Genomic DNA, 12,097 nt, shown 5'->3' with positions numbered 1-12,097 from the left:
AGAGGAGTTATTTCACTCTAAGGCCTCAAGGTTGTCCACCAGCATCCATCAATTGGGACCATAATTGTTTCTTTGGAACCTGTCTTCGGCCTGTTCTAAGCTGATGTACGGGCAAAACGTCGTACGGCCGCTGTGGGCCACTCAAGATTTGTTGTGCACCACGTATTTGTTGAAGCCCCATATTTGTTGAAGCCCCATAACTGTGTCTTGCAGCGTTGCAACCGCTGAGGTGAGATAGTGCTGGGTGCGGTACCTAAACATCAGCCACATCATGCAGCTCCAGGCTCGGCCTCCCAGCGCGCTGCGCGTCGGGGCGACTCGTGTGGCTCGGCGACCCCGCGTCGTGCGCGTGCAAGCGGCATCAAGGTACGCAGCAAGCGGCGATGCACTGGCCCCACGATGATCAAGCAAGATACTGCTGCGATCAATTTTGCCGATTCCTTGCTTACGTGATGGTAGACTACCGTATCAAAGTGCATGCTCTTAAACGTATGATCTGATCATGTAGTACCGACGAGGGTTTCCGCGACTCGGCGACCGCACAATTTTCCAGGCTTGTGGTCACCCTCGCCTTGGGGCACCATCGTCATGGTGCAACTGCGATACTCGTGTATTGCAGGTGCTTATATGCACAGCTAGTATTGCAATGCGTTTGCAAGGTTATGCAGAGCCACGGCTAGCGCGAATACCAGTCATAGCCGACAAACTGCCCCAGCGCCAACTGCCCAAGCATCTGTGCGTCTGCTCCTAAGCGGTGATGGCGCTCCGCCCTATCCCTCCCTCCCGCTACCATTTTCTTCTTTGCTAACTCCCCGTTCCTTCCCATTATCCACATTCTGCAGATCAACATCCTCCATAGCTCCACATTCCCTGCCAACACCCCTGATCTCACACCAAACTGGCCTTTCCCTGACCCTAGCAGGGCTGAAGTCGCAACAGCGGACGAGTCCACTGTGGGTCCCAGTCGCCGCAGCCTGTTTACCATGACTGCCGGTGCCCTGCTGGCCGGAGTTGCCTCCTCCTCCCACCCAGCTCAAGGTGCGGTGTGTCCAAAGCGCGCCTGGTTGGATGGCTGCGTGCGTCCATGATCTACACCGGAGCTGACAGGAACTGACCAGGATCGTGTCGATGGGGAAAAGGAGGGCACACTCCCCTTTAGGGGTCCCGCACAGATAGGCCACCTTGACCTGCCGCGACAGCGGGCAGTGAGTTCCTGCGGTTGTGGCTGTGGCCACCAGCCCCAAGGAATGCGCACTTGCAAGATGTAACTAAAAGAGCTGCTAGAACTAGAACTTTCTGTAGGTGCTGTGTGGCACTCCACGTCACTAGCATTCAGGGAGACCAAAGCGCGCAGTGCCCGGACCCCGGAGTCCCCCGGGGCCCCGGGGCCAGCCCCCCAAGCACATATATCCAATGCGTCTCAAAACCTGAAACACGTGCGACTCGGGAATGCTTCCTCCCCAGAGCAAACAGCTCCGCTTCAATGCCGTACAGCAATCCCCGCTAAACTGCATTTCTCCCCTACAACCGACGTTTTGGGACGTCGGCACTTGATCGTGTATATATTTTGCACCATGTGATTCCCCACTTAGCGATGGCGCTGCACCTCCGCCTTACTCTCCGCACGCCCCGTCCATAACACGCACACAGCTCTCACGTGCGCTTCGGAGACGACTACGGAAGCTGACGATACCGCCTGCCGGCGTGCCGTACTCAGGTATGTTACACGGGGCGGATGGCTAGCTGGGAGAGCCGGGGTTGCTAGTGGTTGGTGGGGAAGGTGGCTGGCTAGCTAGCTGTCTGCCTGGCTCGTCTCCCTTCCTGGAGTTTTAAACTAAAGTTTTCTCCTCAGAGCCTTTAAAGATGTCCCGGTGCAGCACAGTGCTTTCGGAGCCGACCGAATCCGGCCCTCTGGGCCGGCTGCACGCTGCTTGACCGTACTCGCTTTTATGTTCCTCCTCGCCTGTTGCCCCTACGTGCCCCCCTCTCCCCTCTCCCACCGCATGCGGGACATACATACAGCAACGACCAGGGTGCCGTTCAGAATGCGGAGGCGAACTACGGTTCTCTTTCAGAGAAGAAATTCAGTGAGTTGTCTTGTCCGTTACTCTGTGAAGCTGAGGGTGGCTGAGGGCAGCCGGGGCTGCGGCGGCCGGGGCATGGGAGGGAACTGGGAATGCGGCGGAACTGGGAATGCGGCGATTGGGCTACTGGGAAGATGCATTGCGGCCAGGACTGACGACTCGGGGCTTCCAGGCACGGGGATGTCGGTAACGGGGATGTGGGCGAGGACTCTGAAACCGGAGCTAGGGTCTGCAAGTGGTGCTAGCGCTAGCTAGGGCCCGTGTACTGGCTCGTGCTGGGGAAAGCTCTTCAATCAAGACGGATCAAGTAGGCAAAGGCTGGGAGGCCCCGGCGAGATATCGCTTAGGCTGTGATTGGGGAGTGATGCATGGATGGATACTCGCTGGGTTCCGGCTGGGGCTAGGTGCGGCCAGGTGCGGCCAGAGCGGCCGGCCTGGGGGTGGCCTGGGGAGGAGTACGATATCTTATCTACAATCTGGGTCGGATATGGATTTTCCATTATTTAGCAGCATGGGGCTTGAGTCACGGGCATAAAGCTGCAGGAAGAGCTGAGCGGGTTCGGATATGGCGTAGCTTTGGGAGTGTTGGGGGCTTCACTCGACCTTCCGCAAGGGCAGTCTGGCGGTGCAGCTGCAGCATAGCTTGTGGTGTGGCGGGGTCGGGTCGTGTTGCAACACGCGCACGCGCCTGCTGCAGACAAAACACTCGGCTGGGAATGCATGGCAGTGTGCAGGCCATGTAGGATGTATAGCCCGTAGCCCCTTCAGTGTCTGGTTGCGGAGTGTGTTGCGGAGTGTTGCGGAGTGTTGCGGAGTGTTGCGGAGTGTTGCGGAGTGTTGCGGAGTGTTGCGGAGTGTGTTGCGGAGTGTTGCGGAGTGTGTTGCGGAGTGTGTTGTTTTCGCTCCATTTGGGGAATCCACCAGTTGGGGGAATCCATCGCGTGTTCCCATCTGGGGTGAGTGGGACTTCTTAGGGTTGCTTGCAGTTGCTGTGATGCGGTGTGGTGTGCGGCGCCATTTTATGGCCGTTTTTATTTGCTGCTCATTCGTTTCGGGCTCTAGTACAATACCTGCACTCACCCATGCGAACGTTTTGCGCTCCCATACCACCACCACGATCCTCCTGACGGCCTATCTCCCGCCCGCCCGTGCGCAACCCCTCGCAGCCGCTGTGAGTGGAGTGCCCGTTGCCGTACTGGATAGCGAGTACGTTCGCAGTACATTGAAGCTACGGGAGGACATCATCTCGTACGCGACCTTGGTGAGGACTGATCGATCGCAGCTTTTTGATGGGACACGTGCTCTGAACTAAATATTGACGAATGACGGACTGATTACGAACATGTTTTGGACGACGTTATTGCCACGTGCGTTGCTGCCAGGTCTCCCGAAGTTACGTGGTTGTGTTTCTGTGATCTCTTCATTTCCACAACGCTGAAAAGGAAGTCAACTGTTTCAACCGTCAGCAAAAGCACGTTGGACGGGAGTTAAGGATACCCAACAAGTAGCAGCCGTACCCCTTTAAGAATTATAGGAACTAGTGATGCATGGCCCGAGCTTTCTTCCCCTTTGCTCTGCCCTCTGTCCGCGTTGCTTTTGCGTAAGTAGACTGCATGTAGTAGACTGCATGTAGTAGACTGCATGTAGTAGACTGCATGTAGTAGACTGCATGTAGTAGACTGCATGTAGTAGACTGCATGTGTGCTAACGTGTTCATGTGTTCGATTCCCGGGGAGACCCCCGAATTAGTCGGGAGCGCGAGATTATGGCTAGCTGCTGAGATGTGGAGTTGAGGTCACAGTTGATGGACCAGATTCGCACGCTGGATTGGTGGCGATTGCCGAACCCTCCGTCTCTTCGGATGTTCGGGTGAATGGATGAGGAGGGGTCCCTGAAGGCTGGATCCGCCGCCTTGGACTTACAGTTCGTATGGCGAAGACAGTGTGGTAGTGGTGGATGGTGCTATAAGGTGATAAATTGTTGAACTGACAATGTGATAAAGCGGCCCAGAAGCCTCCCACTCTGTAACATTACATTACATTACATTGCATGTGTGCTAACGTTCATTCGCGCGCTTTCCGGGAACAGGACGTGAACAATTACCAGGTCCGGGTGCCGTTGATCAAGACGTTGCGCACGGAGGGCTCCGATTGGGTGTCCAAGTACGCTCGAGGAGGCAGCGCGCGCACGGACAGCGCCCGGCGCATGTACATCGCTGTGGACGCGCTCATCGGCCATCTGGCATCCAACGGGTAAGCGAAACAAGGTTCGCGAAGGCGCATACAGCGCATTTCATGGTATATGCACTGTTAGTTGTTGGGAAGGAGCACGCCAGGGCCGGTGATAACGGCTTGGAAAGGCTTTACGGAAAGTACGTCTCCGGGCATAGGAAGGGGGTTTCCTGGCCTAAACAATTTTGGGTTATGCGGGCAGCACTCCGGTCGACTCCACTGTAACGCCATCCAATACGATGCCTGGGCTCTTGGAGATTGCAGGGTATGAATTATATAGCGCATAACATGGCGGGCTTTCGTGTGTGTGGTTGTTACAGTTGGCTCCAGACTCCCAAAGGGTTTCTTGTCGCAGCTAAGGACTGCGGCGCCTAGATGTGTGTGTGTGTGTGTGTGTGTGCTGTGTGCTGTGTGCTGTGTGTGTGAGCTGTGTTGCAAAGGAACATGTGCGTGCTGTAAGCTCTGTCAAGCTGAACTGCGTAGGAAGCCCTCTTTACCAGCGTCTATCCATCCCGACTGTACGGTTCCGTGATCAATGCTTCGTGCCGACCTAAGCCTCCCCATGTACACATGTTCACCAATGTCGCTCTATTCTTTGGCCTGAGCAGTGCTATAGCATCTATCAGTACCTGCACTATTGACCACCCATTGCTGTACACGACTATGTATCTGTTTCCTCTTTAAGGTACGCCCCCATGCCCAAGCCCAAGCTCAAGGTGGTGCTGGCCAATGTGGACCAGGCCAAGGCGTTCCTAGAGGAGGGCAAGTGATCAGCACTGATGATGAAGTGATGGCGACTGGATGATGAGCGCACCTGACGTGATGAGCTCAGACCAGCAGAGGCCCAGCCTAAGGCTGGCGGTTTTGACCCACAGGTCCGCTTTACTGAAGCGTGAAAGGCCCGGCTTTGTATCTGTTGGCTCATTCCTGGTATCATTCTTGATGGGGATGGGTGTCTCATGGGATGAGGCTGGACGGTTTTCCGCTTTAGACGGGTCCTTTCGCCCTGTCTTCACGTGGCTATACGTTGTGATATACATGCTGTAGGTGAGGATACCGTTTGGCGGAACCGGGAATGCCGGCCAACACGGCAGGACGTTGTGGAGTGTAGGGCCCTGATGGGTTTAGGCTGGGTGAGTATTTAGTCGGGTCCGGAATGGGAGGCTTTCCGCAGCGTGCGGACGGACTACCACCCGGGGAAAAGGCATGTGAAGGCAGGCAGCATATGAGGAGGGCAGGATGAGAGCTCTTGTGGCCAAGTGTCATGTCGGCATGATCAACGAGTTTGTGACGGGCTTTGGCAGGGAAGTTGAGAGCGCGATGTGCGATGGATGATGTTAAGGATCTCAGGGAACACTTTTGCTTCGCTGTTAAAATGCGGGTGTCGGAGAGACCGGGCCTTATGGTGCGAATCGGTTTTTGAACTTAATTAACTTCGGGCAACGCCTAGAGGGGCAGTAATGGCGGACATCCCACTCGGTTTTGGGCAGGATTGCACAGGCAACAGAAACCCTAGACACCCCCTTCACATGCTGGAGGAAGTCGCACGTTCTGTTGACCGGCTGCCTAACAGTAAGGCGCCAGGCTGCGGCACACCGAGTTTTGCGACAGGAGATCGCAGAGGCCCTCTCCAACCCCGAAGGGGCCGAATGGGGGACACTAGTCCTCCGTTTTCTAAGTTTTCTGGGGCACGACCTATGGAAAGAGGCCCCGCAAGGGCTACGTGAGGCAGACGAACGAGTGGAAATGGCTAATGAACAGGCCAATTGCCAGAAGGTATGGTATTGGAGCTCAAGGATCGATTGATGAGCGTTGGACGCATACACGTCTAGATGTTCAGCCAGACGTGTACCCGTCAGGCGGTAAGCAACCAGGAAGTATAAGCACTGGATGGGGCTGTCATTTTCAGGAGCTGCAGCCGTCATGTGGCCAACACATGCTAAGGTTTTCATTCCTCGTTTAGCGCATCGTAAGCTAATGCAGTTTCGTTTATGTTGCTGGGCTCTGGAGGCAAACAGAGCACGAAGTACCATGTCCCCAGGGAGCAGCGGTTTTGCCGCTGTTGTGGTACTAATAGCCGAATCGAGGATGAAAAACACGTGTTATTGGAATGCCCAGCCTATAATGATGAGGGATTCGATCATCAACAGAGCATGTTGGAGGCCATGAAATGGAAACCAGTATGTCTGGCGAGGATGTTGGAACGTATGTGGGCCCACCGAAACGCAGTTACCCCCTTTGGACGCTAGTCTGGGCTGATGTGCGGTGTTTCCTTTTCTCCGTGGCGTGTAGGCGTTGTAGTATTGCCCTTGGGCCTTCGGCTCGTATAGGTAGTTTTACAAGTATGGCGTCACGCACCCTCAACCATGTAACACACACACGGCGAAATATAAGCATTGGATGGATCTGGCGGCTGAGCAAGCGGGCAGGAAGAAGGTGCTCCCGCATATCCCGCGTTAAGCGGATCGCAAGTTTGTGCAGTGAAGGCTTTACTGTTGGCCGCGAACATTGGCCGCGAACAGAACGTGCAAGGGAGAGGGTTATATACCTAGGGGGGAGCAGGTATACCCTTACTACGGCACTGATGGCATCGTCATGGCGGCAAAGTGAAGTGCCGAAGATTCAACATCAGGATTTAGATACAGGGTAATTGGGGCGGATAGAGTTCAGCGAGAGGGCCAACAAGTCAAAATCAAAGTTCAGTAAAGAGGGCCTGAGTCAATCGCAAGTTGGCAGGCGTACGCTACATCCAAGGATGGTGGTGTTAAGAAACACCGGATAGTTGAAGATAATGAAGTCGTTATGACGATCAGCCACCAAAGCCATACAGGGTGCGGCCCTGGCGCTTAAGTGCGTATACGACGTCCATGGCTGTGACAGTCTTGCGGCGAGCGTGCTCAGTATAAGTAACTGAATCACGGATGACGTTCTCCAGGAAGTTCTTGAGGACCGTGCGGGTTTCCTCGTAAATGAGCCCGCTAATACGCTTTACACCGCCACGGCGAGCCAATCGCCGAATGGCAGGCTTGGTGATGCCTTGGATGTTGTCACGGAGAACTTTGCGGTGGCGCTTTGCACCGCCCTTGCCCAGGCCCTTGCCACCCTTGCCGCGTCCAGACATGGTAGTGGTGATATAACAATGTGAGGACACAAGAGCAGAACACGGTCGAAAGTGTTGCGTTTATAGTGTTATCCAAGCTATTCGTATTTATAGCTTTGGTTTGGACATTACCACTATGTTCGAGTTTGTTTTGGATCGGCTCAGCGGGGCAACGGAAGTCGTACAACCACCTCCGCAAAATTCATAACACACCCTAAAATGACGCTGCAAGATTCTAACTGGGAAGAGCTCTAGAGGTGCACTTGATTCTTACTTAACTTTGATACAGAATGGCCCGTACTAAGCAGACTGCGCGCAAGTCGACCGGCGGCAAGGCGCCCCGCAAGCAGCTGGCCACCAAGGCAGCCCGCAAGACTCCAGCCACCGGCGGCGTCAAGAAGCCCCATCGCTATCGCCCCGGCACGGTAAGACACCATACATATCTTCATTCAATTTCGTAAACCGCCTCAAACTCTGGACCCCAATTGTCCTGCCCTGCCGCTCCTTCCCTGTTGGACCCCTACAGGTCGCTCTGCGAGAGATCCGCAAGTACCAGAAGAGCACGGAGCTGCTCATCCGCAAGCTCCCCTTCCAGCGGCTGGTGCGCGAGATCGCTCAGGACTTCAAGACCGATCTGCGCTTCCAGAGCCAGGCGGTGCTGGCGCTGCAGGAGGCTGCTGAGGCCTACCTGGTGGGCTTGTTCGAGGACACTAACCTTTGCGCCATCCACGCCAAGCGCGTCACCATCATGCCCAAGGACATCCAGCTGGCCCGTCGCATCCGTGGCGAGCGCGCGTAAGAGGTCCAGGACAGCCCTCAAAGCAAAATCCGGTGTTTTTCAACACCACCGTGAAATTGAGGATTTGCTGCTTAGGCGGCGGGACTCATGATTGGTGTTGCAACTTCTTAGTCGCCATGATTGTGGATTGTATCTACGCGTGTGTTGCTGAAGGTATGGGCGGCATTCGATGCCAGGCATTCGTAACTTTGGAAGGTCATGCAGGTTACCAAATTATGGAGTTAGGCTTTCATTACATTTCCATCGCGGTTTTACTATACCGGTTTCGTACGGGTTAGATCCATGCTCTGTCGAAAATGCCGCTACGCAAAGCGTTTCGATTTCAACCCTTTCCTATGAATTCTGAGAAGGGGCATAGCTGGGACGGTTTGACACCGGACCTGATAGAGCGCGTCGTCAGCTTCCTGGACCCAAATGAAGGCCGCGTGCGTACTAAAAGGCTTTAAGCCAGGTCCGGAGCAAAGTACCCATCGCAGCCTGTGCCGCGCTCTATGCCGCGTTCACCACGCGTTCACCATTGGCGCCACCCGGAGGCAGTCCACGATTTGACACTGAAGCAGCGCCGAAAGCGTCCATACTCCTGACGGTCCGCAGCCGCAGCCTGGCTATCCTGCAGGTCGCCCTCGAAGCTGCAGGCTTTCCGCTCACAGACGAGGTCTTCATCGCAACAGCCGAGCGCGGCAGCATGGGGGTGTGCCAGTGGTTCATAAAACGGGGCGGCCCTGTTAGTGTATGGGGCGGTACACAAGCAGCTGCCGGCAACGGCGACCTTGACATGGTGCGGCGGCTGCTGCAACGGGTAATGTCCTCAAATACTACAGGCAGCTGGTGGGTGCCAGGGCCTTGGTTGCGGCTGCTCATGCTGGAGCTCCTGGAGGGCACGGTGTCGGTGCTGCTTGACAAGGGGTCTTGCTGCTGCAGCCCGGGGTGGAGATGTTGGAGGCGGCAGAAGTGCAAGTGGAGGCGGCAGTTGGAGGCGGTTGGAGGCGGCAGAAGTGCAAGTGCCCCGCGCTCCGGAGTCCTTACAGCCAAAGTTTTCAAGGGTGCTGCGTATGGCTTCAACCTGGCGATGTTGCAGCAGCTGCACCGGAAGACAGCGGCGGTGTCCTCAACTGCTGGCAGCAGTGGTGGCAGCAGCCTGCTGACAGACGTCCTACTGGAGGCGCTGTCGAGCCCAACCTCCTGAGTGGCGGGCCACACTGGAGTAGCTGCAGGCTCAGGGCTGCCGCCTTGATAACACTAGGGGGTTTAATGGAAATGCGTCAGCCGCCCAGATGTTTCGGTGCGAGTACAGCTGGCACTTCTGGATGGCGAGGAACAGGCGCTTACATAGTCAGGCCGCTATCTGAGCTGCCAAGCTGCCCCTGTTGCGCTATCTGCGAGCAGAGAGGGACTGGCTGCCGGGACCCACGGACTTTGCAACAGAGCAAGTAACATGCACCATATGCATGTGGTGGTGGTCCTGGCCGAGCTCGTGACCCTGGGCTGGCGGCTTACCATGCACACTGTGATATTCGCTGCAGAGCATGGTCATCTGCATATCCTTCGGTGGCTGGAGGAGCCGGAGCGGGCTCGGGCTGTTGGTCCGGAGGCCTTCCAACTGGCCATGGACGACATAACTCCAGCTGCTGCATCTGCAGGAAGTGTGGAGTTGATGGAGTAGGTTCTGGACCGGGGCTATATACCTGGTCTGATGGCACCTTTCAGGACGCTGCAAATACCGGTATACCGGCTTTCCTCGAGTGGCTAGCAGCTCGGGCCTGGCCCATGGGGGTGCGTGGTTGGCTGGCTCTGTAGTGTGGGTTTGATGGGCCTTGATGGGGGCCAGTTCTGTTGCCAATAACTTGGCTGAATGCGGTACCTTCATTACCTGGCTTCCGTCATCTCTCCGCTGATCCACATCTATCTACCTACCTATCCAGGCCCCATCTCACACATACATTTTGCGATGTGTTGTTGCATTACAGGACCTTAAGGCGAACCCTACGCGGTGGCAGCAGGTAATGGCGACCAAGTCACCCTGCGCTGCCTGAGGCGGCTGGGCTGCACCTGGGGCAAGTTTGGTGACACCGTGCGATGTGCGACATCGGCACCACCGCTGGGGACACCAAATTGCTGGCTCGGCGGTTGCTGCAAGTCCAAGGGTGCCCGATGTAATGGGAGGGGACCTGGAACTGGGCCAGCCGCCTACACACTGGGGGAAGTCCTGCTGCTATTCGTGACTGGAAATGAGAGCATCGCACCAGAGTAGTGGGGTTGTTCAGGTGCGGGGAGGGGAGGGGAGGTGGTGTTGTAGATTTTGAGGCGAAGATGTAGGGGGATTGTGATGAGAGGTAGGTGCAGGGCAATTCAGCGGTTGCAGCCGTGGAGGGATTACGCATACGTGGCGCATAGCGGTGGGCGCATAATGGGGTGCTACTTGCGAGCGGTCGGTTACAAAATTTTTGGTTCGTGCGGTTAAGGCTCTGCTACAAGTTGCATACATGCATGCGTATCTAAATACCCCATGTACTTTGCTGCCGCACGGAGGTCAGGCAAATAGTGTTAACTTTTTGTCAGGTGCTAGCAGCAAATCCAGCCCTTGGGACGGGTCGCGCAAGTAACATGTTTCCGAATGTACACGGCGGCACACTTGCCATCCTGTGTACGGGAGGTGCTGGAATGCGATTTTTAAGCCGCATTGTACGGCAGTATGCACAAGAGGCGCAAACATTGAGAGTTAGTTGGAATTCTTCCCTCCACCGCTGCCGGCTAGGTTTGCAACTAGATTGTACGGCCCGGTCTTCACGTTTCCCCTGGATATGGACAGTGCGCGTTTTACCAGCCGGTAATTTTAGCAGGCAGGTGTTATGCAGCTTTCCGTATCAGATTGGTCGGCAAATGCAGAGCCCGGTACTGCGTGTGTTTTGCAGCCGACATCTGTTGGACATTGGACAACGCCGTGCGTGCACTGCACAAGCAACAGGAATTTTAGCTCCTTGCCCTGTCTTCATCGCATGGCTTGCAGGAACTAATTGGATACGAGTGTTCGCTCTTTGGACGCGGACGGGTACGTCTCGGGTAATTGTAAACCGTGAGAATGTGACCCACCATCGTCTTTCAAGTTATCTTGGGCATTTCAGCCTGAAGGTGTGTCCTACATGTCTTCCATATTATGGCATCTTTGCGCTTGGGGCAATGTCGCAGCCTATGAGATCTAATCGAGGCGCGACTATTGCTGGTTGAAAACTTATTCCTTCCCCGTCGGTCGTGTCCTTCGGGACCTTCCGCAATATTTGGCGTCCCCTTGGGGACCATCCAGTAAACGAGAGTAATGTATATGTTGAGAGATATCTTGCCGATTAAAATCAGTGGTGTTGCCTGTTCATACGACAGAGTTGAAGTAGGCGCATGTAATTCTATCTACACGCTGAAAAATGCTTTGAAGCAACAGCTGAAGTTGTAACATTAGATACCGCATGTGACTTTTTCCTTACCGTGATACGTGCAATCGGCATTGCGTTTAGAAAGGTGATGGTCGGAAATCCAAAGGATTATCATTGTTTAGCAGCAATTCGCTCGACAACTTTAGGCTTGCGCTGAAGACGTTTACTAATCTAATATGACGCGTTAAATGCGGTGCCTTCATGGACGTGCCCAGACCTGGGCGCTGCCGGTATGTAGGAAAATGTTTCCACACAGCGGACGTCAAGGATACCGGTTACCGCGTTTTCCAATTGATATGATTACTGTTCCAAAAAAGCGGAGAAAGCTAACAGCTTTTCTTCTCCTAGTCCAAGCTTTTGTATTGGCATGTCCTGTCAGCGGTAAGCCGAGAAGCCCTTGCAACTTGACAACAATGCTTATAGCTACCATTGCCTCCCCACTTTACTGTGATTTGCTC

At 55.0% G+C, this 12,097-nt stretch overlaps 4 protein-coding genes across 4 annotated transcripts; 3 read left to right on the top strand and 1 right to left on the bottom strand.

The window, feature by feature from the left end:
- The first annotated feature begins 192 nt into the window (after positions 1 to 192).
- VOLCADRAFT_103473 (uncharacterized protein) lies at positions 193 to 5,774 on the top strand. The gene is made up of 7 exons (XM_002947479.1): positions 193 to 366; positions 920 to 1,038; positions 1,651 to 1,717; positions 2,023 to 2,087; positions 3,251 to 3,345; positions 4,173 to 4,336; positions 5,001 to 5,774. The coding sequence occupies exons 1-7, from the start codon at positions 272 to 274 to the stop codon at positions 5,083 to 5,085; spliced, it is 690 nt and encodes a 229-aa protein (XP_002947525.1). The 5' UTR covers positions 193 to 271; the 3' UTR covers positions 5,086 to 5,774.
- Positions 5,775 to 7,124: 1,350 nt separating this feature from the next.
- hstH4-2 (histone H4) lies at positions 7,125 to 7,436 on the bottom strand (the record flags this gene model as incomplete). Its single annotated transcript, XM_002947342.1, has 1 exon — positions 7,125 to 7,436. One exon carries the CDS (start codon positions 7,434 to 7,436, stop codon positions 7,125 to 7,127), a length of 312 nt encoding a protein of 103 aa, XP_002947388.1.
- A 269-nt stretch (positions 7,437 to 7,705) lies between these two features.
- hstH3-2 (histone H3) lies at positions 7,706 to 8,214 on the top strand (the record flags this gene model as incomplete). Its single annotated transcript, XM_002947478.1, has 2 exons — positions 7,706 to 7,840; positions 7,942 to 8,214. 2 exons carry the CDS (start codon positions 7,706 to 7,708, stop codon positions 8,212 to 8,214), a joined length of 408 nt encoding a protein of 135 aa, XP_002947524.1.
- A 414-nt stretch (positions 8,215 to 8,628) lies between these two features.
- Positions 8,629 to 9,400, top strand: VOLCADRAFT_87729 (uncharacterized protein; the record flags this gene model as incomplete). Its single annotated transcript, XM_002947477.1, has 2 exons — positions 8,629 to 8,665; positions 8,748 to 9,400. 2 exons carry the CDS (start codon positions 8,629 to 8,631, stop codon positions 9,398 to 9,400), a joined length of 690 nt encoding a protein of 229 aa, XP_002947523.1.
- Between the last annotated feature and the right edge of the window lie 2,697 nt (positions 9,401 to 12,097).

This window comes from Volvox carteri, assembly GCF_000143455.1.
Source record: "Volvox carteri f. nagariensis unplaced genomic scaffold VOLCAscaffold_6, whole genome shotgun sequence".
Taxonomy (NCBI): domain Eukaryota; kingdom Viridiplantae; phylum Chlorophyta; class Chlorophyceae; order Chlamydomonadales; family Volvocaceae; genus Volvox; species Volvox carteri.
Note: the sequence above shows the minus strand (reverse complement) of the source record. Positions and strands in the feature narration are given on the sequence as shown.

Excerpts from the sequence above, each read along its gene's own strand:
- VOLCADRAFT_103473 (XM_002947479.1), top strand. The coding sequence starts at position 272 with ATGCAGCTCCAGGCTCGGCCTCCCAGCGCGCTGCGCGTCGGGGCGACT. Across the intron at positions 3,346-4,172 it reads TCATCTCGTACGCGACCTTG|GACGTGAACAATTACCAGGT; the intron begins GTGAGGACTGAT and ends TTCCGGGAACAG. Across the intron at positions 4,337-5,000 it reads GGCCATCTGGCATCCAACGG|GTACGCCCCCATGCCCAAGC; the intron begins GTAAGCGAAACA and ends TTCCTCTTTAAG.